The sequence below is a fragment of the Lepisma saccharinum genome, chromosome 27, assembly GCF_977018435.1.
Source record: "Lepisma saccharinum chromosome 27, izLepSacc3.1, whole genome shotgun sequence".
Taxonomy (NCBI): domain Eukaryota; kingdom Metazoa; phylum Arthropoda; class Insecta; order Zygentoma; family Lepismatidae; genus Lepisma; species Lepisma saccharinum.
In genome coordinates, this window is record NC_139255.1 from 43,559,903 (window position 1) to 43,581,325 (window position 21,423).

At 36.7% G+C, this 21,423-nt stretch overlaps 2 protein-coding genes across 5 annotated transcripts in view; one reads left to right on the forward strand and one right to left on the reverse strand.

Moving 5' to 3' along the window:
• NiPp1 (nuclear inhibitor of protein phosphatase 1) overlaps positions 1-21,423 on the forward strand; it is a 419,486-nt gene that overhangs the window by 172,313 nt on the left and 225,750 nt on the right. The gene's annotated exons all lie outside the window — the stretch shown is intronic.
• The window catches only part of LOC145980078 (lipid storage droplets surface-binding protein 1-like), a 50,943-nt gene continuing 49,897 nt past the window's right edge, over positions 20,378-21,423 (reverse strand). For 3 of the 4 annotated variants that reach the window (XM_083113074.1, XM_083113075.1, XM_083113073.1), the window contains one exon: positions 20,378-20,933. In XM_083113074.1, the coding sequence (XP_082969200.1) occupies positions 20,757-20,933 (177 nt within the window). In that variant the 3' untranslated portion in view covers positions 20,378-20,756. The remainder of the gene's footprint in view (positions 20,934-21,423) is intronic. The other variant, XM_083113076.1, reaches the window with a different exon arrangement.

Here is a 21,423-nt window from a genome sequence, read left to right on the forward strand (position 1 = left end):
TGTAATAAACAACAATAAATAAAGACGGAGCAGTTGCATCTTCCATTGATAAGGTGTTTATAAAGTGAACGCTACTGTCAGTGGCCCACCCACAATACTGTATATGACACGATTTTTGTGACAACGTATAGTTAAAAATAATAAATATATTAAAAATAATAATTATATTTGATGTAAATTAATTATGCAATATATAACTCAAATAATCTTAGTCCAAAATGATACTCATTGTTAAACCTTATTGCTTAATAAAGAAAATTTATTATTATTATCATTATTATTAACTTCCATCACATGAATGAGTTAACAATTTCGTGTCATTTCAATGTATGAAATGCACGTGGTAAAGGAACCAGTTATTTCTTCAAACATCGCTAACTCTCTACGGAGGGCAACCCTCATGAGGGCAGACCTCACCCTCACCCTCACCCTCCGAAGACTTGTGAGGGTGAGGGTGTGTGAGGGTGAGGGCGAGATCGATCCGTGAGGGTGAGGGCGTGTGAGGGTGAGGGCGAAAGGAGAGTTGTGAGGGTGAGGGCGTGTGAGGGCGAGGGCGAAAGGGAAATCGTGAGGGTGAGGGAGACTTGTGAGCCGTGAGGGTGAGGGCGTGTGAGGGTGAGGGCGAGAGGCAAGTCGTGAGGGTGAGGGCGTGTGAGGGTGAGGGCGAAATGCGAGTCGTGAGGGTGAGGGCGAAAGGCAAATCGTGAGGGTGAGGGCGTGTGAGGGTAAGGGCGACTGGTGAGTCGTGAGGGTGAGGGCCTGTGAGGGTGAGGGCGAAAGGCAAATCGTGAGGGTGAGGGCGTGTGAGGGTGAGGGCGACTGGTGAGTCGTGAGGGTGAGGGCGTGTGAGGGTGAGGGCGAAACGCAAATCGTGAGGGTGAGGGCGAAGCCGAGCCGTGAGGGTGAGGGCGTGTGAGGGTGAGGGCGTGTGAGGGTGAGGGCGATAGGCAAATCGTGAGGGTGAGGGCGTGTGAGGGTGAGGGCGAAGCCGAGACGTGAGGGTGAGGGAGGTTGAACGAAAATGACCACCTCTGTGGTATGTGCCCCCCACTAAAACCACAAAGGGTGGCTTTCGGGCTGTTGCTAATACTTTCTACGGATTCTTTGGGCCCAAGTGAGTGCTGATACGATCTCCCGTTCTCGAGAAACAGGCAGTGTCTGGGTCACTCTGCAACACCCTGTATATCTTTCCTCTTTACCTATTATTAAAAAGGTGTAATAAAGGATGGACTTTCGTGTATTATGAGCTGAGTGAGTTCCGACAACGAACAGAGTTTCGGAGCGTTCCGGCTCACTGATCATACCGCAGACAATTGTCTGTGATTATATTTTAATCAAGAATTTTACTTATTTAGTAGTAACTTGGCAACTTTTCCGAGGGAGCTTGACCTCCCGAACCATCCCTTTAAATGAGACGTTGCATACAAAAACTCCAACAACAATTGCGTACAAATACTAATCGAAAACATTCGTGCCTCGAATGCGCTTCCATGTAATAAGAGTGGCGAAGGAAGGAATGACGTCACAGAATTCTCGCCCGCCGGGGTTGTCAGAAAGCCCAGTTATGGCGGGACCTTCTCAGGAAGGGAGGAAAACCGATTCCACGGACCTTGACTTGATGGGACATGTTCAGGACGTCCTTCCTTGTCCAAGAACTCTACCTACATGACGACTTGTGAACTGCGACAAGTGGGAGCATGCTATAAACGCAACCTACGTAACGCCGATATTGCAGTATGCATCAATTAAACTTTATAGGGATCAAATTGACCACTCCCGCTGTTCTAGGGGTATAACGTGAAATTACAATGAAATAAATTGTACTTTGCAGATATCAATATACCGTCTTCAAGAGCAAAAAAATTACGAAAGTCACCCAATTTCAAGAAAATTGTCAGAAAAACGAGAGAGTTATTAAAGAGGAAGTGACGGTAGGGGTCATTTTGACTCCTCCCGCCGTAGTGTTAAATATTTGAAAATAATGAATAAAATAAAACTCAATTATGAATTCTATCCTTTTGTGTAATCATGTACAGTGTCTCTCAAAAGTTTTAGGACAACGACATTTTAAACTAGGCAACCCAATTTACACAAGCCGTTGGTGGGGTGCGTGCAGAGTTAGGCTCAATTTCAGGGTTTCCACATGCACAATAGATATTTATAAAATACGCGAAAGAAATATAAACAAGTATTATTGTATAAAATTATTAAAAATATCACTATTATATCGCAAATGACAAAATTCTTTCTGAAAGAACAAAATAGGTTTTCTAGTATTTCATCGCTGATGAGTCTACACTAAGGAAAAGAAGTGAGAGGAAACGAAAGGTTACAAAAGAGAGGAGAAAGAGAAAGTGAAAGGAGAAGAGGAAAAGTAGAGGAGAGAAGAAAGATAGAATAGACGAGGAGAGTAGATGTAGTGAGGAGAATGGAAAAAGATTCGAGGAGATATGAGGAAAAAAGAACATAGAAGAGAAAAGAGGAGGAAAAGGAGAGGAGAGGAGAGGAGAGGAGGAGACGAGAAGACGGAAGTGGAGAGTATAGTAAAGGAGAGAAAAAGAGAAGAACGAAAAAGAGAGAATAGTGCAGTGGAGTCGGAAATGTAAGACAGGAAAGGAGATAAGAGGAGTGGAGAAGAGTGGGATGGAGATAAGATGCGAGAAAAGTAGGGAAGGCGATATGAGATAAAAGCAGAACGGAAAGAGGGGAGGGAAGAAGGAGAAGGAACTGGAGAGAAGAGGTAGTTGCAGAAAATATCGTCTGAGAGTCAAGAATGGATGCATTGGTCAAATTATCGACATGAAACATTCAATAACATTTTAAAATGTATTGGAGAATATATTAGATCGGTGCGAAATGCCTTTTGGCTGAGTTCAGAGCAAATTAAATTCTTCCACGTAAGATCTTTGATTTTACCTGCGATTACACAACTAAAAAAATGAACGTAATTTTTAATATTTATAAGAATTATTCAATTTTTCTCCACTTCTCGGTTCGTTGAAATGGAGATTTTGTAATTCAATATTTCCCCTCCCCCCATCGTTAATTCCAAACTGAATCATTCCGCTTCACACGGCATGGACAATGAACACAATGGGATATGTCTACAAACTTACGCAAAATTTTCTGCCACCGGAAGGGTTTGAACCTACGACCATCAGATTGACAATCCTGAACGGTAGCCAGTACCCTACAAGCTTTAACTCCTTAAAACAGGTAGAAGAACCACTACACCACGCCTTTACCTTCGAATGAAACAACATTTTTTTTAAGTATTCTGTCCCTCCAATATTGTAAATGTCGTTTGGTATACGTGTAGTTGAACTTTTACTTTAATTTTGATTTGCTTTCTTGTAGTATAACCGATATCTTCGAGAAATAATTTTCGAAGTGATTAAAAACGAAAATATTGGTAGTTGTGAAAATGCGAGTTATTTCTTCTAACTTATTATTGTGATTAGACATTACTAATGGAAAATATCTAGAGGCTTGAACATTACAGGACGATGTTCGTTTCCTGTGATACTGTAACAGACAAAATACTTGTTTACTGATGCAAGTCTTGTGTCCAGAAGAGTCTTATGAAATGTATTTGCTGTTGCGTAAGATAACACGAAATAATTACACCGTGTGCGAACTACCAAATCTGTGCAACGTTATACGTAAACAGGCGGAAAATGTTATTCAGAAAATCACTTCACATTTGACAGTGTTAGTCAAGAGAGACTCGTGGGACACTGTGTTAAGGTGCTGGACTAAATCTATCTAATTTTTCTTCCTCGAAGAACAACAATTTCTAAGGAAGAGCAACAGTGATGATCTTTCCTATTTCTTTTAAATGCTTACACTTTCCTTTAATTGGGTTAAAAATAAATAAGAATATTGCTTGCATTTCTGTCATTGACGTAGACGTAGACGTGGGATCATTGTTCTGGTATAGAGCATCTGATTTTATTAATATTTCTTTGTAATATTCATAATCTTGATCTGTATAGCTGCCAGGCCTTTCCTAGTCATCAGTTCCCACAATCCAGGTGTTCCGGGGTACTTAACAAAAGCACCTTTTTCTCCAAGATGAGATTCTGAATATACAATAAGATCATCCCCCATAAATGTTACTCTGAAATTGCCAATTCTATGTATGATGCTACCATCCCGCTCTGTATCAGCATATAAGCCAAAGACCTCATCTTTATTGTCTTTAGGTGTGGTTAAATATTTTTGAGCAAGAAGCCCCAATTCAATAGGATCCTGAGTAGCTTCAATTCTTCTAGGAGCAATAGGACTAGGTGTATGAATACTGGAAAGTGGGGTGAATGGATAATCTAATATGTTTCTTGCAGCTACAGGTACAAGCTCTGTGATCAAATTTTGATTTTGCTCTGTAACAGTTTTGATATTTTTACCTAATTCACCAATAGCATCAATTACAGGCTGTTCTGTTTGTTTGTTTTTTTCATAAATTCCTCGGTTCTCTGATTTCCATCCCTTAAATCTTTTTACAAGATAATCTCTTAACTTAAGATCATCAATGATTGGACTTTTCATGTTTATTTATATATGTTTCAATGTCTAGAAAATTGTTGATTTTATTTCTGTATTTGCCACTATTGGGTGTTCTTGTCATATCAATTGTGACAAACCCATAACTGTCCTGGTTCCAGCACTTGCTGCAAATCTTGGAAAAATCATTGTAGCTCAGGTCCCCACCTACATATTCATCATGTATGTGTTTGAGGTTGGTATGGTCTTGATGAAATACACATATAAAATTGCTGTTGTCCCGGATCAGCTGCTTGGGTATTTTTGAAAAAGTCTGTGCCAGGTAGAAGCAATCAATGTTTTTGTGGCGGCCCTGTGTAAAGAAATTTCTAACCTTGTTTTGATTATCCAATATAATGTCATCAAACACAACAACAGAATTATCGAGACATTCATGAAGTGGCTTAACATCTGGTTCAAAAGTGGCAATATCCAGTCCATCATATAGCTTCATCAGCTGCTGATATTTTAATTGTTCCAAGCTTTTAGAGAAGATATACAAGTGCCTGTTTTTCCAGTCTAACCAGTTGGGTGCCAATAAAAAATTATCAACCATTAGTGTAGTTTTACCACAAGCAGATGGCCCAACAATAAGACACCTAATATTATCAGGTAGCAATTTTCCATTTCTCTTATTCTGTTGTTCAGGTTCTGGCAGCCTTTTTATAACATCCCAGGTGCTCATATTATTATTTTGTTTGCATCGATCCAGCTGTGTTCTGGAAGTCCTAGCCATTTGACAAGTAACTTGTTGCCTTTTCTGCGGATAATTTTTTCTATGAGATATGTGTCAGGCTGTTTAGTTTTGCTGAGCTCTTGTTCATAGAACCTGCCTTTGAGAATTTCTCCTCGATGATCCTTTATTATGTATGTGTTAAGGGTCCCAGGTTTAATTTGAACCACTGTAAATAATTCGGTGCTCCAGTTTCTTGTAAAGCCTCTTTTGAATAAGTGCCTATATTTGCTGATTCTTACTTGATCACCAATCTTGTATTTGGCCTTTCTTGTTGTTGGCTGATATTTAGGATAATAAACAGTGCTGATCAATTTTTGCTCATCAGATGAAGTTACTTCAGAGGGTTTCATGTTGATTGTGGAATGGACCGAGTTGTTATATTTATGTAGAAGTTCTGGAAGAATATTAATCCATTTATAATTACCTTGAAGTGTAAATTGTTTATACATAAGATTTTTTAAGGTTCTGTTGAATCTCTCTACAATTGAGGCCTTGAGGTCACTGTAACTCGAATAATGTTTTATTGCCTGGCTTTTAATACATTGTTGAAACACTGAATTATAAAATTCTTTGCCATTATCTGTTTGCAAATAGCGCGGTGATCTTCCACTCTGATTGATGATTGTTCTAATGGCTTCTGTAACACATTTTCCAGTCTTGGATTTGAGTGGTAACAGCCCAGGCAAATTTTGAAAATGTGTCTATTACAGTGAGTAGATACTTGTAGCCCTTGTTGATTTTGTCTAAGTTTTTCAACTGTCCACTTGCCATTTCAATCAAGTCGCTTTGCCATAAATCATCTATGCTTTTTGTGACTACTGGGAGTCTCTTAAAATTATGTCGGGCTTGTCTGTGTAATTCATCAACAATAATTTGTCTAGACATAATATGTAAACAAGAATATTGCAACTATGGGGTGTTCAGCAGCTGAAACTGCAGGATTTTCTAAATATAATTTGTCCCCTATTTGTATTTTAAATTCCAGAGAGCCATCATCTTCAGCATAGACTGTTTCTAATGTATTGGGGTCTGTAAAATCCTCCAATTCTACACTGGTGATTTTCACTTTGTTATCAGCATTTGTTATTGATAAGGTGGGGTAGTGGTGTGCCTGTGGTTGAAGCCAATATTTGATCTTGATTGGTCTCAATGTGCCCCCAACAAAAAATTGGTAATAAAATTGTGCAGGGGACAGCATATATATTTTGCCACCTGGTGTAAATGGTGAATCATATTCTTTGTTGGGGATGCTGTACAATTCAAGAATTACTGTATGTTTAGGATTTTCAATTATGCCTGTTATTTCTTTTTCTGCTGTGAGCAATCTGTTTGTTACAGATTCAAGGTGCTCATTGATGGTTCTAACAACATCATCATGGCCTGGCTTGATTTTTATGTCCACAACAAGTTTTTTGTATTGTTGCACAATTTCTTGGAGCTGGGTGGCAAAAACAGACAGAGCATTTGCTTGATTGGATTCCATGGTCCCTAGCTGTTGCTTGATATTAGCTACAATTTGTTGCAAATTTTCAACAATTGCCAATTTTGAATTTTGAGCTGTAAGATCATGGACCTGTCTTCTGATATCCTCAAACAGGGCATGCAATTCATTAATATGTTGATTGGTTGGTAGAGTGGCCACTGTCTGTGTGAGATGTTTGATCTCTGCCTGGATATTCTTGATATCTTCTGATTTCAATATGCGATTCACTGCTCTCTTAATATTTTTAAGTTCCTGTGATGTGGGCAGATTTGATACTGTATTTTGCAAAAATTCAAGTGCCAATTTCACATTGTTTAATTCAGAAGCATCAGCCACATTTTGCATAGCATCTTGGAGCAGGGCTATATCTGCCTGAGATGGTGTGGATTGTTGTAATATTTCAAGTTTTGTTTGAATATCATCTATCAAGTGATGAAAATGAGATAGTTCAGATTCAGTGTTGAGGTTTTCAAGCTTTGTGATTTGTTGCTGGACACTGACAAGGGTATCTACAATCCCAGGCAATCTGGATTCTAGTACATTTGCCAAATCATTTTGCACTGCTGCTATTGTACCTTCAAGATGGGTTATGGAACTTTGAATTTTTCCAAAATCTTCATATGTTTCAAGTTGCAGCTTAATATTTGCTACACTCCGAGTTATTGCATTCAAAGCATCAGAAGATGGCAAATTGTTCATAAAATTTTCAAGTATCTCAATTTTTTCTTTAACCTCGGCTATGGCATTGTTCAGAGGGTCCAGATTAGGTATTTGGAGTGACTGAATTTGTTCCTTTAGAGTGGAAATCACTAGATCAAAATCTTCTTGTGATTTTATGCTTTTGACAATTGTTTGGAGTTGTGCCTGGACATTATTTATTTGCTCTTCCAATTGTTGTTTCAATTGCTCAGAATTGGTGGCCTGGGTCTTAAATTTGGCTTGAAGAGCTGCTACAGCCTCTTCCAAACTTTGAAAATTATCCAATGTGGCCAAATCAGTATATTTCTGAAGCAACAATTTGAGTTCAGAATCAATTTTAAGAAGAGGGTCCATGCATTGTGATTGCAAATTTGTAATTTCTAATTGAAGACTGGCATTGAGTGTTGTTTGTAAAGCTTGTAAATCACTTCTTAATTTCTTGACTCTGACATCAAGCATCAGAATCTCATCACTGTGATCTTCATGTCTTGTATGGCCAAAAATATCATTAGGCATTTTTGTTTTAGTGGTTATTTATTATAGAGTATCTGATTCTTAATTCTATAAAAAAGGGTATAAGCTTGTCATAAGATCCAGGGACTTCAATATATAAGCAGTCACCAGCAGAAACAGTATAAACAGTGCCAGAAACCATGTTTGAGTGCTTAATTCTGTAAATATTTCTCCCTACTGAAATTTTAACATCACCCTCAGGGGTTGTAATAAATTGCAATTGCCCACCTACAGGTAATTGGTAATAATTTAAATTATTGTTAAATATGTACAATGTTTTGCCTGTTTCATCATCAATATCTGTAAGTATGCTGTTCAGGTGAATAATTAACAAGCCACTCAGTTTAGACAGTATAGACTGTATATCAGAAGAGGCTTGTGGTGTTGGCAGCTCCATAATAGCCTGTTTTTTGAACCCAAATAAGTTCATAGGCATGTTTATTTATTTCAAATCATGCTCTGTAATTGGGCATTGATTCCCACTTTTCAAATCACAATGACCCCATGGTAAAGTATGAATGCCACATGATAAAATGCATCTCTTATCATCATGTGGGTCCAGAGCCACTTTTCTTACAACATTTGTAGTCAATAAGTGATCCACACTCTGGATTCTGGATTCTGATGTTTTGATTAAATTCTGGGATTTGAGGCAATTTTCATAATCTTCAAATTCAAGCTCTTTGTCAACAGTCACTCTGCCAATACCCTTGGCTTTTTTGACAACACCACTACATGTTTTAAAACTGTACATCTTGGCACTTAACCCAGCAAATGCCACAATAACATCACCAAGTGTCTCATCTTTTAACTTGCCAGGCACCTTTTTGTTGTGGTGGTGTTGAATCTCTTTATGTTCACTGGTATCAAAATATTTAAACAATTCAGGCTGGGAAATATCTTGATAAACATCTTCTGTTTGAATATCAAGAACAAAACTATCCGTGTCCATGTACATCAATTTTACACGATCCTTATAAAAAGGTTTCAACACATCATAATACAATATTGACATATGTAATTTGGCCAATTCCAATATTGCGGCCCCTACATAAATAGGTTTATCAAACTTAATTTTTGTTTTTTTCATGTTGAAAAGTGCCATATTTTCATCATAAATTCTTCTATAATTGAAATTAGGCTTTGCAACCAATTTTTTGCTCAGGCTGGGGTCAGTAATTATTTTAACATCGGTATGTTTTCTGACATTTTCAATTGTTTTGCCATATACAGAATTGACCATCAATTTAAACAAGGCCTTATCAAATTGGCTCTTTGCAGATGTTCGAAGCTCTGTGTTTGTATTAATATATGATTTCAACCATTCTGAGTGCCTGAACCTCAAAACTTTGCCAAGTTTGGTCACTTGAACACCATGTTTCATCAGGAACTGGAGGTTTTTGTAATATATGACATAACGCTGTTTTGGCTCCAGAGTCATCATGAGCTTCTTCTGTTTAGAGCCAGGTGAGCACTGAACCTCAGGAATGGGGGGCAGATCAGAAAATTTGTTGTGTAAATCATCAGGAATTGTCAGATCAACCTCTAAGAAGAGGCCATAATCACTGTCATCAAAATCCTTAAGATCTTCAATATTAAAATCTTCAACCCATTCAAGCCCTGCATATGGCAGTTTTTGCATCATGGCATGACCATAGAGGCTGTTGGCATCTACATACAGTATATAATTTGATGGCCGTGCTGGATCATAACCACGAATATATTTGTTATTTGCTCTGGCATATCTCTGAGAACATTGCACCATGCCTCCTCTTATATCTTGCTCCATAAACAGATACATATCTTGATCTTGGATCAGATCCAATGGCATTTTAGTGTTTAAAAACATTGCAGCCCATGCTAGGCCCGGGGCACTGTAAAAATACACTGGGTCCAGTTTATAATTTTGCATGGAAGATTTTCTGAATGCCTGCAATATATCAGCTAAGAGGGTCACATCAAGTTTTAAATATGCCATGTGATAATCACCAAATGTCTGGCATTTTAAATTGTTCCACATCAATTGGGCATGGTGATAATCATCATCAGTGATTCCAGATCCTCTGATTTTGCTGTAAAACTCTTCTTGTGGTGGCAAAGAACATTCATCAAATTTAGAAAAATCTGTAACATAATCATATGGATATACACCCTTCCGCCTAATTAATTTCAGGTCCTGATTTGGAAACAAAGCACATGTGATTTTGAATTGATCATCAGATAATTGAGTGGCCAGTGTGGCCAGGCTAGCAGATAAAATTCTGTAAGAATCAAGAAATCTTATGTGAATAGGAACACCATTAACTTTAATTATTTTGCTAATAGCAATATATTTCTCATCATTTTCTGCTAAAATATTTAAATTCTGCTTGTCAAACCCCTCATATCTGATCAGATGATGGAAATCATAATTGGATACTCCATGGCAAAATATGGGGACAAATTTTGGTCTCTTGATCTTAATATTACAGCTATTACACAGGGCCATTTTGAATTTACCATCTGTATGAGAATGGTGTTTCACCTTGATATTTGTATCTGAAAATTCAGAATCACATACCGGGCATTTTTCTGCATTGTTGAAATCTTCAATCTGTTTCTCTGTTAAAGGCAACATGGGTTTTGATTTTAATAAGATATTAGATGCTATGTCACGGCACTCATTTTCTATTCTATGTGCAAATATTTTGATGGCATCTGCTCCCATGTATGAATATTCTTTACTAACAACACCATCCTGTACAATCACATAATAAAAGCTGGAAGGTTCATGTAGCTGGTATGGTGTAATTGAAGATTCTTCAGGATCTGGACTACAGAATGCAAGAGGTTTGAGATTTGATTCAAAATCACAGACAATATATGCTGGGTGTTCCAACAAGGCTTCAAACTTATTGAATTTTGCATTTTCACTTGGATTAGGCATCACCATATGAACAGGTTTATGATTGCCACAATATTTCAGATGCTCAATTAACTTGTTTTTTGCAATTTCTGTATTCACTTTACAAACCCCTTTTATTATTTTTTTACCATCAAATACACTTAAACATCTTCTGCACAACTTGAATATTGTATTGGATTTGTCTAGTTGTGTTCTCACTAAAGCTTCAAGATTATGTATCAGAGTATAATGATATGTACCATCCCCTTCAATTAAGAGCAGATCAATCGGAATAGCAGATTCATCATCAATTATACTGATTCTGAGAGGTTCTATCAAGCAATTGCCACGGCCAGTGGAACAAATAAATACATTAATAGATAATTGTTTGCCATTGATATGCCTGGCCTTTTTTTCAAATTTATCAATATTCTGAACAGACATTGGATATTCTAAACCCTTCATTGCTTCATCAAAATCATGTTCATGTTGTTTGTAATAATTTATTCTCTCAGGATGCCTTGAAACTGGAAACAAAGCAGCTAAAATACACCACAAAAAGCATTTCTCATCATTATTTTTTATATTAACCACGGCTGTTTTGTTTTTAATATTGGCCGGTAATGGCAAATATGTAGAACCTTGTAATGGGCTGAATTCAGAAATATTAACATATAACTTGTGTGGAGAACCGCATAGGCTCCATCCAGACTCTTTTGCTGCAAATTCAGAGTGTTTAATATTCAATTGATCTATCAACCTGCTTATTATTGTATCTGAATTTGCATTTGAATATACCGGTACAGTTTCTGTTATGTGGGGCTGTGTAAATTTTGTGCCATTTGGTTTCTTATATTGTGTAAACAATTTGAGGGACAGCTTATAAGAGCCATTTTGTGCATTTAGAATTGCCTGCAGATCAGGATTTATACTGTTCAAAAAATTGTTAATGCCACATCTTGGCTCTGATACAAGCCGATAATCTCTTAATTGGCCATTAAAACTGCTATGGATGGGTGCATAGCGTGGCTGCTTTGCAGGTCCAGCATTAACAGGTGCTTCATGCTTCCTTTTCAGACCAGATGTAGATGCTTGTGGGGGCAATATTGATGACTGTGCAGAGCAAGTATTTTTATGTGTATATGTGAAGTATTGCATGTTATATTTTCTATGGCATTTGGGGCATATTTTTGTGGGTGTTTTGCATTTGTCTGGATTACAAATCTTTTGGTGCTTGGCCCAATTGGGGCTGGATATATTCTTATTGCATTGATTACAATATTTTTGATTCGGCATTTTTGTTGTTGTTTATTATATACAATTTCTTGGGATTCAAATCAAAATTCTATGCTTAATCAGTTGGGTTCAGCAGTGTGATTTGTGTGTGTGTGTATGTGTGTATGTGTGTTAATATTTTTGGCTTTGGTATTTATATAAAATTTCTTGGGGTTCAAATCAAAACTCTATGCTTAATAAACCTATGACAGGTTGTCAATTAAATCAAATAATTCAATTTATACAAATCTGCAATTAAAAAATATGAGCAGCACTGCAACAATACAACCTTACTCTTCAACAGCTCTTACAATACTGGCTGATATGCAATGCAAAATCTCTTTATATACCCTAAGCACGGACCGCATTGAAAATATCTGAAACAATAAGCCAATCAGAATATAACATATAATCACATTATGTCATAAGCAACCAATCAGAAAACAACACATCTGAAACAATAGGCCAATCAGAATATAACACATAATCACATTATGTCATAAGCAACCAATCAGAAAACAACACGTATCTAATAATTTATTGGATAATAATTTGTTGCACAGCATAATGCAATATAAATAAACCAGAAATAAGCCACAACTTGGCCACAAGTGGACCGGAAGTAGTCAAACCGGAAGTGGACCGGAAGTAAACCGGAAGTGGACCGGAAGTGGACCGGAAGTGGACCGGAAGTAAATATGTATGGGTGGGTGTGGGTGCGGGTGGCTCTTATGAGCATCTTGGCTTAGTTTTAAGTGTAGCCAAAAAAAATATCAAGAGGGGCATATTTTTAACAAATTTATGGACAACAATCTCACAGAAGTGCCTTTTGTAAGTATAGCCAAATCAATCTGAGGGGGCTCATACTTTCTGAGGAAAATTTTGAGGGCATTTTTACAAAAATCTTGGATTAGACAGGGTTCCACACTTGAGCAAAAAGCTCATATGGGCATGTTGAGCTAGTTTTAAGTGTAGCCAAATCTGCTTGAGGGGGGTTCATACTTTCTATACTTGTAAGTGGTCCTGGTTATATATACTTTCCCACTACTCATAAGAGATAATGTTTTACTTCAACCCTATCGCCGCGATCACCTACAGGTAGGTAGAAAACCTATACATAATAACCAAAACTAAAAATCAATAACAAGTCAATCAAACGATAGTTTAAAGTGGGATCCGAACCACTATGTGCCTCCACCAGGTATCGAACCCGGGACTCCTTGATTGCAAGGCGAAAACTTATTCACGGCGCAATCGAGAAGGCAGTTATAAATATCTGATACATAAAAAATATCAAATAAATTCCCTTATATGTATTAAATACTAATGTATTTTTACATGTTTAGTAATTTACTTTTATATTTAATAACATTATAAATATTAATCATATAGGCTCTTTCTTGTCAGTTGCTTGGTAGAAAATTTGAAAAGTTTCATGCACATACATAATATATATGTATAGTTTGTGTATGTCTGTTTAGACCACAATCTTCTTCCCCCCCCCAAAAAAAATCAATCTTCAATGATTTCGCGCCCTGGTAGGGTATGTAGCTGCCTGGCAAAGTCCTCATTCCGTAAATTCACGAACTGCATGAAATCAGAAAAAGACATATATTCCCCCCTCGTTTTGAGAAAACCTGTTTCACAATCCACCCCTGTCCTTTCTGTGGTGAAGGACACTCCAGTGGGACAATGAATCTCCCCCCCTATTTACTGCGAGCAGCAAAAGAAGACGGCCGCGCCATCTACTGGCCACCGATGGAAATGCAATTTCAAAGCGCAGCGAGGTTTAAATGTGGGGTAATCCTCTACTCCCTAACTCCTCTATGGTTATATGCAGGAGGTGAGTCGGACAAATCCGCAAAGCAGAAAAACTGATTGCTTGAAATTATTCGTAACTCATTCAACACATAACATTCAAACTCTTATATCTAAGAGTCACAATACAAAATAGTACATCTCAATACAGAAATACTATTTACGTAATTCATATTTCAACTTACATCAAATGAACAATTTACGTACTATAGCTCTCTCTCTCTCTTTCTCTCTCTCTCGAGCCAAAACAGCATTCTTGTATTGTTTTACCAATGTTTAACGTGCATGATTGATTGATTGATTTAGTTCATTTTACTTCTCTTCTTTGTCGCTTTTGGCTAATCGCGAAGATGGGGATGATCGATGTTATGATTAAATTGATGAACGATACACACAAAGATTGTACACTCGCCTCACTTAGTACTCCGGCAAGTTTGTTTCATTATACAGCATATTTGCAGAAGATACAATTCAACACACAAGTGTGTCAATGTAATCTCTATAAATCAAAATTATTACTAACTTCGTTGACCCTGTACAAACCCATGCCGGGATTTGAACCACCCCACTGATCCCTGAAGTCGTAGGGTGCTGTGCTGTAGAGCGACCACAAACAAAAAAGCTTCGGCCAAAAGTCCCCCTTCACCCGTTCGACTAGGGCCATAAGGAAGCATGATCCACTCTGTCCCTCCCCTCCAAGCGGGGGCGATCATACAGACAAACAACTAGAGTACGTGGAAACAGGACTGCAGGCTCTTTTCCATGTGGTTCCATTATAACCACTCCGTCACGGAAGTCGGCTTTAATGTACTGCACATTCCCATTATTCATACTTGCATTACAGCATTCGTGTATAAAAAAAAAACTCCTAACCGGATCGGAGCGTGCTGTCAAAAGCACCACGCTTCGGAGCGGAGTGCTGTTGTCTCACGCTCCGCCCCGGAGCGGAGTACTGCTGTATCACGCTCCGCTCCGGATCGCAGTGTGTCTCTCAGAAAGCCGAACCACTCCGCTCCGGAGCGGAGTGCTGTATTGTATCACGCTCCGCTCCGGATGGGAGCGTAACATTACGTCTCAAAAAGCTGAACCACTCCGCTCCGGATGGGAGTGCTGTCGTACCACACTCCGCTCCGGAGCGAGGAGCGGAGTAGAAGCGACGCGTCAGAGTCGCTCCGGAGCGCTTCTTTAATACGCTCCGCACTCCGCTCCGAAACCCTGGTTTGAACCTGGGAACCAGAGACCTTGGGAGACCCAGCCGGGGGTCTCCATTGCTGCTGCTGGCCTTCTCTGGCAAGTAGGCCTTTTCCTGAATGTCTGCCAGTTGACATCAGGGAGCCATAAAGGGACATATTACATATTGCTAACTGTGAAAATTTAGATTACCCATTTTCTTACTGTTAAAAACCCTAAACTAGGAAAACGCCAAAAAATGTAGACAGCTGATATAAAACATTTACCAATCGTTTTAAACAACGGCGGAGTGCAGAACAGATAAGATAAGATAACAGGACAATGGAAGACAAAGAACGTTAATTCAGCATTTCAACAATTAGAAATCGGAGTTATCAAATCTCAGCTGACAAAACCAAAACAGTGCGTTCAATGAAAAATATCATGTAACAACGGGCACGTTACAAAGTGAATCATTTTTTTGCTAAACCCCTGATTCCATAATGGTCCATTTTATCTAGTAAAATGTCATGATGTACCAAATCAAATGCTTTGGTAAAATCTAAAAATAATCCATACACATGCAATTTTTTGTCTGTCGATTTTAGTATGTTATTTGTAAATTTGAAAATAGCTTCTGATATTGATTTACTTTTTTGGTATCCAAATTGATGTTTGGATAAAATTTTGTATTTTTCTAAGGAAGTTACTAATCTATTTAGCATACTTTTCTCTATTACTTTAGAGAAAACTGACAAGAGAGAGATTGGCCTATAGTTTGAGCATTCCTCTTTGTTGCCTTTCTTGAATAATGGTCTCACTTTTGCTATTTTGTACTCAGTAGGAAAAATACCTGTTTCTAAAGATGTATTGCAAATACTTACTAATGGTTGTAAAATACTATTCACACATTTTTTGAGTAGAGAACTAGAAAATTCATCTGGCCCTGATGAATACTGATTTTTTAAATTTATAATTACTTTCTCGACTTCTCCTTCAGTTACTGGGGTGAGAAACATAGTGTTTATGTTTCGGGGACTGCTTAAATATGTTCTTAATGTAGGTGTAGAGATTACTGCATTTTTATTTACAGTATTGGGAATGTTTACAAAATACGTATTAAAAATTTGTGCTACATCAAGGGGATTGCTTATTTTTTCTCTATCAGACATTATTTCTATTCTTTCATTCACGTTCTTTTTTTTCTTACCCAGTTTCATCATTAACAATTTCCCATAGTTTCTTTGATTTATTTGCATATTTGCTTATTTTATCTGCAATGGCTAATTTCTTCGCATTGTTTATTACCTTCCTGAGGAGATTTACATATTTATTGTAGTGGTCTTCAAGTATGCGATTCTTGTTTTTGTGGATTTCTTTATATAATTTTATTTTTGTTTCACAGGATTTTTTTATTCCTTTAGTTATCCAGGAAGTTGAGTTGGTTTGATTAAGGGGTTGTTTGTATGGCAATGCTACTTCAAAATGATAATTTATTGTCTTTGTGAATAGGCTTACTTTTGTATTTAAATTTTCCTCCGTGAGCACATCAGTCTAGTTTTCTTTCTTTAAGGAATATACAAAGTTTCCTATATTTTCCTTGGTGAATTCTTTTTTCTACAGTAGTGATATGTTTTGCTTTTTTTTGTTTTATATTCTCTGGTGTATGGAAACTTATGAAAACTGCTTCATGTTCGGCCAAGGTAAAGGTAAAATATTTGTGGAGTGTTCAAAAAAAATCTTGATTAATTATTACTTGATCAATACATGATTTACTTGTGGCGTGGAAGTTGTTAATTTTTATTTATATTCACTGTATGTACATCTACACTGGCATTCAGATTTTGTAAACTGATTACTTTGTCTGCAGTAGTTATTTGTGGACAGTTTGATTTTGCCATAAAAAATCAGTGCTTCGTTTGCATATGATTTTTTTTCTGTCAGAGCATCTAACCCTGTCAGTACACAAATCATTATCATCATGTGTTATATTGGTGGAATCCTTATAATCTACTCTTACACTATCAACAATATCAACACTGCATTCATCTGGCACTTTGCTATTCACCAAACTTCCACCAAAAGTGTGTTGGCTAGTGTAATCCTATAGCCACACAATGGGTATGTGATAAAATCGCATAGTGAATGAATTTTGCTTGTTTTCAATGAGACAAGATTCAGAAAAACTGTCTTATTATAGTCTGGAGTAAATAAAAAAAATAATAAATAAAAGAAAAAAATCATCCCCATCTCCATTTCTACATGGAGCTCCTGGTTCCGATGTCATTATACGAGCAATACAACAGTGCTTTTCTATCTCTAGTCAGGCGATCGAGATATTGATTGTAGAACCTCCACTGGAATCCAACCCTGGGAATGCTTTATTACAAGGCAGCAACCTTATCCACAAGGCTTTCGAGGAGGCCCACATTTGGTGGCTTCATGCTGCTTCTTGCTGCAAGTGAGGAGCAATATGTTGAGAGAAGAACAGTTATAGCTATAATAATTCATTCGAGCTCTACGTACCTCTCCACAAGCACACTCACTGGGACCCTCCAGATGAGATACCCCGGAAACGCTATTTGGTGAGTGGCTGGATCGATTGTGGCTCCAGGCAATTTGACTCTCCACGTGGAATGCATGGATGGCGGTAAACTGAAATAAATATTACGTTCCACAACGAAACTTGATTAGTTGGCATTTTAAATAAGGCCATGCGAATGCTGGAATTTCAAGAGCAGTGAATCTGCTTGAATGTACGTTAACGACACTAGTAATTGTTGAATGTTCCTCCTCTTCTGTGTCACATGCCACCAAACTCCTCTAGATTTAATTCTTAATTTTGATATGAATGAAAAGGTGGAACTCCGTAGCTTCAGTAAATCACCTGTTTAACACTTTTATGGCCAAGTATTATTCTAATAACTTATCAAGAAACTGGCACACCAACTGGCACACTCGAGCCTTCTTAAACCCAAAGGTTTAAGCAGCAACAAGCCTTCCATCTGTTCCTATCATGGGCAAGATCAATTCAATCTTTTACATCCTCACATATTTCTTTTAGGTCCATCTCAACGTTATCCCTCCTTCTTAGTCTTTGCCTTCCTACAGGTTTCTTACCATGGTCTTGATATTAGACGAGCGAGAGGATATAATGTTGTGAATAGAATAGTCACACACAAATTTCATCCTTTTTAATTCATATGAAAATTCAGGTAAATACATCTTAATACATTCGTTCTAGTTTATTAATTCACAATTAGTGTGAAACTTATTTACCTTTCCATATGGTTTATGGAGAGAATTCCTTTTCTCCTAGTGACACACTTTACATATCTTTCAGTAACTGAACAATTGCTAACATACTACTTTCTGTTGAGTAGACTAATATTAGTCTACCATTTCCATACCTTTGCAAAAATACCCATATACAATGGTAGTTTGTTGATGCAGAAACAATTCAATAGTTCAGTTTTTAGTCCAATTGACCAACAAAGAAATTTAAGTATATACGAGCAGTGGTATAGTGCAGTTTCCTGTCCCTCTGCAAATAAAATATTTGATTGGGGGCCCTCTTAGTGAAAAAAAAATACAAAAATTACTATAATTTATTCCTCCCGATGTTTACAAGAAATTAACTTTTACTCCAAAAAGTATCAGCAACCTATAAACTCCTAATAAACCATACACAAATTATTTTTCTCTCACATTGGACCTCCTGAAGCAAGGAGGCCTGGGACAAATGCCCAAGTTGCTCCTCGCTAGGGCCAAATCTGTATATGTTCACAATTGTTTGAGGGCTGGTGTTTGCAAGAAAAGTGAATTTTTAAAAATAATAAATTTCAGTTCTGATATTAGTAATATAATACAGGTAAAGTAAAGATAGTTACTTTACATATCACCTTTACAATTGTGTATTTTGGTAATTCAATACTACTGCAATTAATGAAAAATAACATGATGAACCAGTTATGGTGTTACTTTCATACTCCCCAGTTCTGATTATATGAGAAGATATTAGTTTACAAAATTAGATATAGAGCTTTGAAAATTTTCTAGCATACTTTTTCCAATGTTTGTGTGACCATTACGTTTGATGCATTATCTAAGTAAGTACACTCTGCTAACTAACTCTCTAGCCTTCTTAAACCTGAAGGTTCATGGCTGCAGCAACACAGGCCTTCCATCTGTCCCTATCTTGAGCAAGATCTATATACTCTTTTCCATCCCTACCAATTTCCTTTAGGTCCATCTCAACATTGTCCCTCCATCTTACTCTTGACCTTCAATCCTGTAAACTGCTATTTCCTCTCCCATTCTTGCCACATGGCCTGCCCATCTAAGTCTTCTTGATTTAATTATTCTAATAATATGTGGACATGAATATAAATTATGTAGTTCTAAATTATGTAACCTTCTCCACTCACCGGTCTCCTCATCCCTTTTATGTCCAAATATTTTCCTAAGGATCTTATTTTCAAATACTCCCAATTTAGGTTGTTCTTTCAATGTAAGGGACCAAGTTTCACACCCATATAATACTACAGGCAAAATTACTGTTTTGTATATTTTAACTTTTAGTTTTAGATATTAAACGAGAAGACAAAAGTTTATGAAGAGAGAAGTAACATGCATTTCCTGAATTAAGCCTACTTTCTATTTCCTCTTTAATATAATTTTCATTTGTTAATATTACTCCCAAGTATTTGAATTTGGACACTGGTTCAAATGAGTTATCAATAATTAGATTTTGATTATTACCTAACACTTGGTTTCGGCCTGTAAGCATATATTTAGTTCTCTCTTTGTTAACTTCCAAACCTCTCTCTTTAGCAGTTTTGAAAAATATTTTAGCATTATTCTTAATTGTATTTATATCATCCCCCAGTAAGTCTACATCATCTGCATATGCTAACAACTGAGTCATACCGTTTAATTTTAGTCCTTCATTAGTTTCTTTTACCTTCCTAAGGCAAAATTAAAGAGCAATGGAGATAATGCATCTCCTTGTTTTAACCCATCATGAATTGTAAATTTGTCACACACATTAATACCCACACGAATTTTACTTTGTTTCACTGGTGCATACTTTTATCATGCTAACAAGCTTCTTAGGTATTCCAAACTACTAATATATTATATAATTTATCTCTTGACCAAGTACACCCTGCTAAGACTAATTTATTAAGGGAAGGGTGGATCTCAACCAACACCATTCAAACATCTGTAGAAGTAATTTTTAAATGAAATATGCATGTTATACAGCATAATTTATTTGTAAAAATATTATTACAGCACATATACCCAAAAATATCCAAACACACTAAAGGAAATTTCATAAAAAGTTCTCCCTTGCTAGTTTTGGCACAAATTTTACCAAGCAGATTAAACAAGATTTTCTCCCAAAATTTATACAATACACTGCATAAAAATAATTGTAAAAATTTCAATGCAAACATGTTATACATACAAAGTATATGAAACATTTTAATAGAGAATAGTTTTTTGAAAACTAATTTCACAGTGTGTAATTATTGCAAAGTAGAAAAGTAGTTACATATAGGAATTATAATTTACGTATATAAAAATAATTCTAGAAAGAAAGGACTAAATACATTTAAGGCTTTTAAAACATTCTAATCCACTGCATTTAAATTAGATGCACCAGTTGAGTTTTCATTTGCAATTGGTTTTGTTTCATTCAGTGTTGGAGTCACTTCATTGGTTATTGGTTTTGCTGCTGGAGTTTCAGTTTCAGGCTGTGGTGTATGCTCAGTTTCTGCTTTTCTATGAAGAAAAGAAGTAACTTGTTCCTACAACAAATATTAAAACTATACATTAATAAATGTTAAATTGTTGGGAATATTTTAATGGATAATTTGTATCATTTAGCTGTAGAAACTTAAGTGATAGATTAATGTCTAAGAATATTGTCATTCCTAAATGAATTTGTACACATCGGAACAATATTTACATTAAACAATAACATTTCTCCCTAAAATACTTAGCTGCAGTTTGGTGTAAAGGAAGGATAAAAACAAACAAAACTTGAATCCGTAAGGTATGGGCAAAAATTACCCAGCAGTTTTTTGATTTTTTTTTCCTACCAATGAGAGTGAGGCCACTCTTCTCAGTACTTTTCAATGAACCCTTCCGAATGTTGGGACCTTGAATCTGCTGTTAGTTCCACTAGCAGGGCTGTAGAAACACAGCCTGGGTAAATTTCACGCAACTCTTGCTCATATATTTCAGTTTGGTATTTCAACATTCTCTTTTTTATTTTTTTTTTATTTTTATCAATTA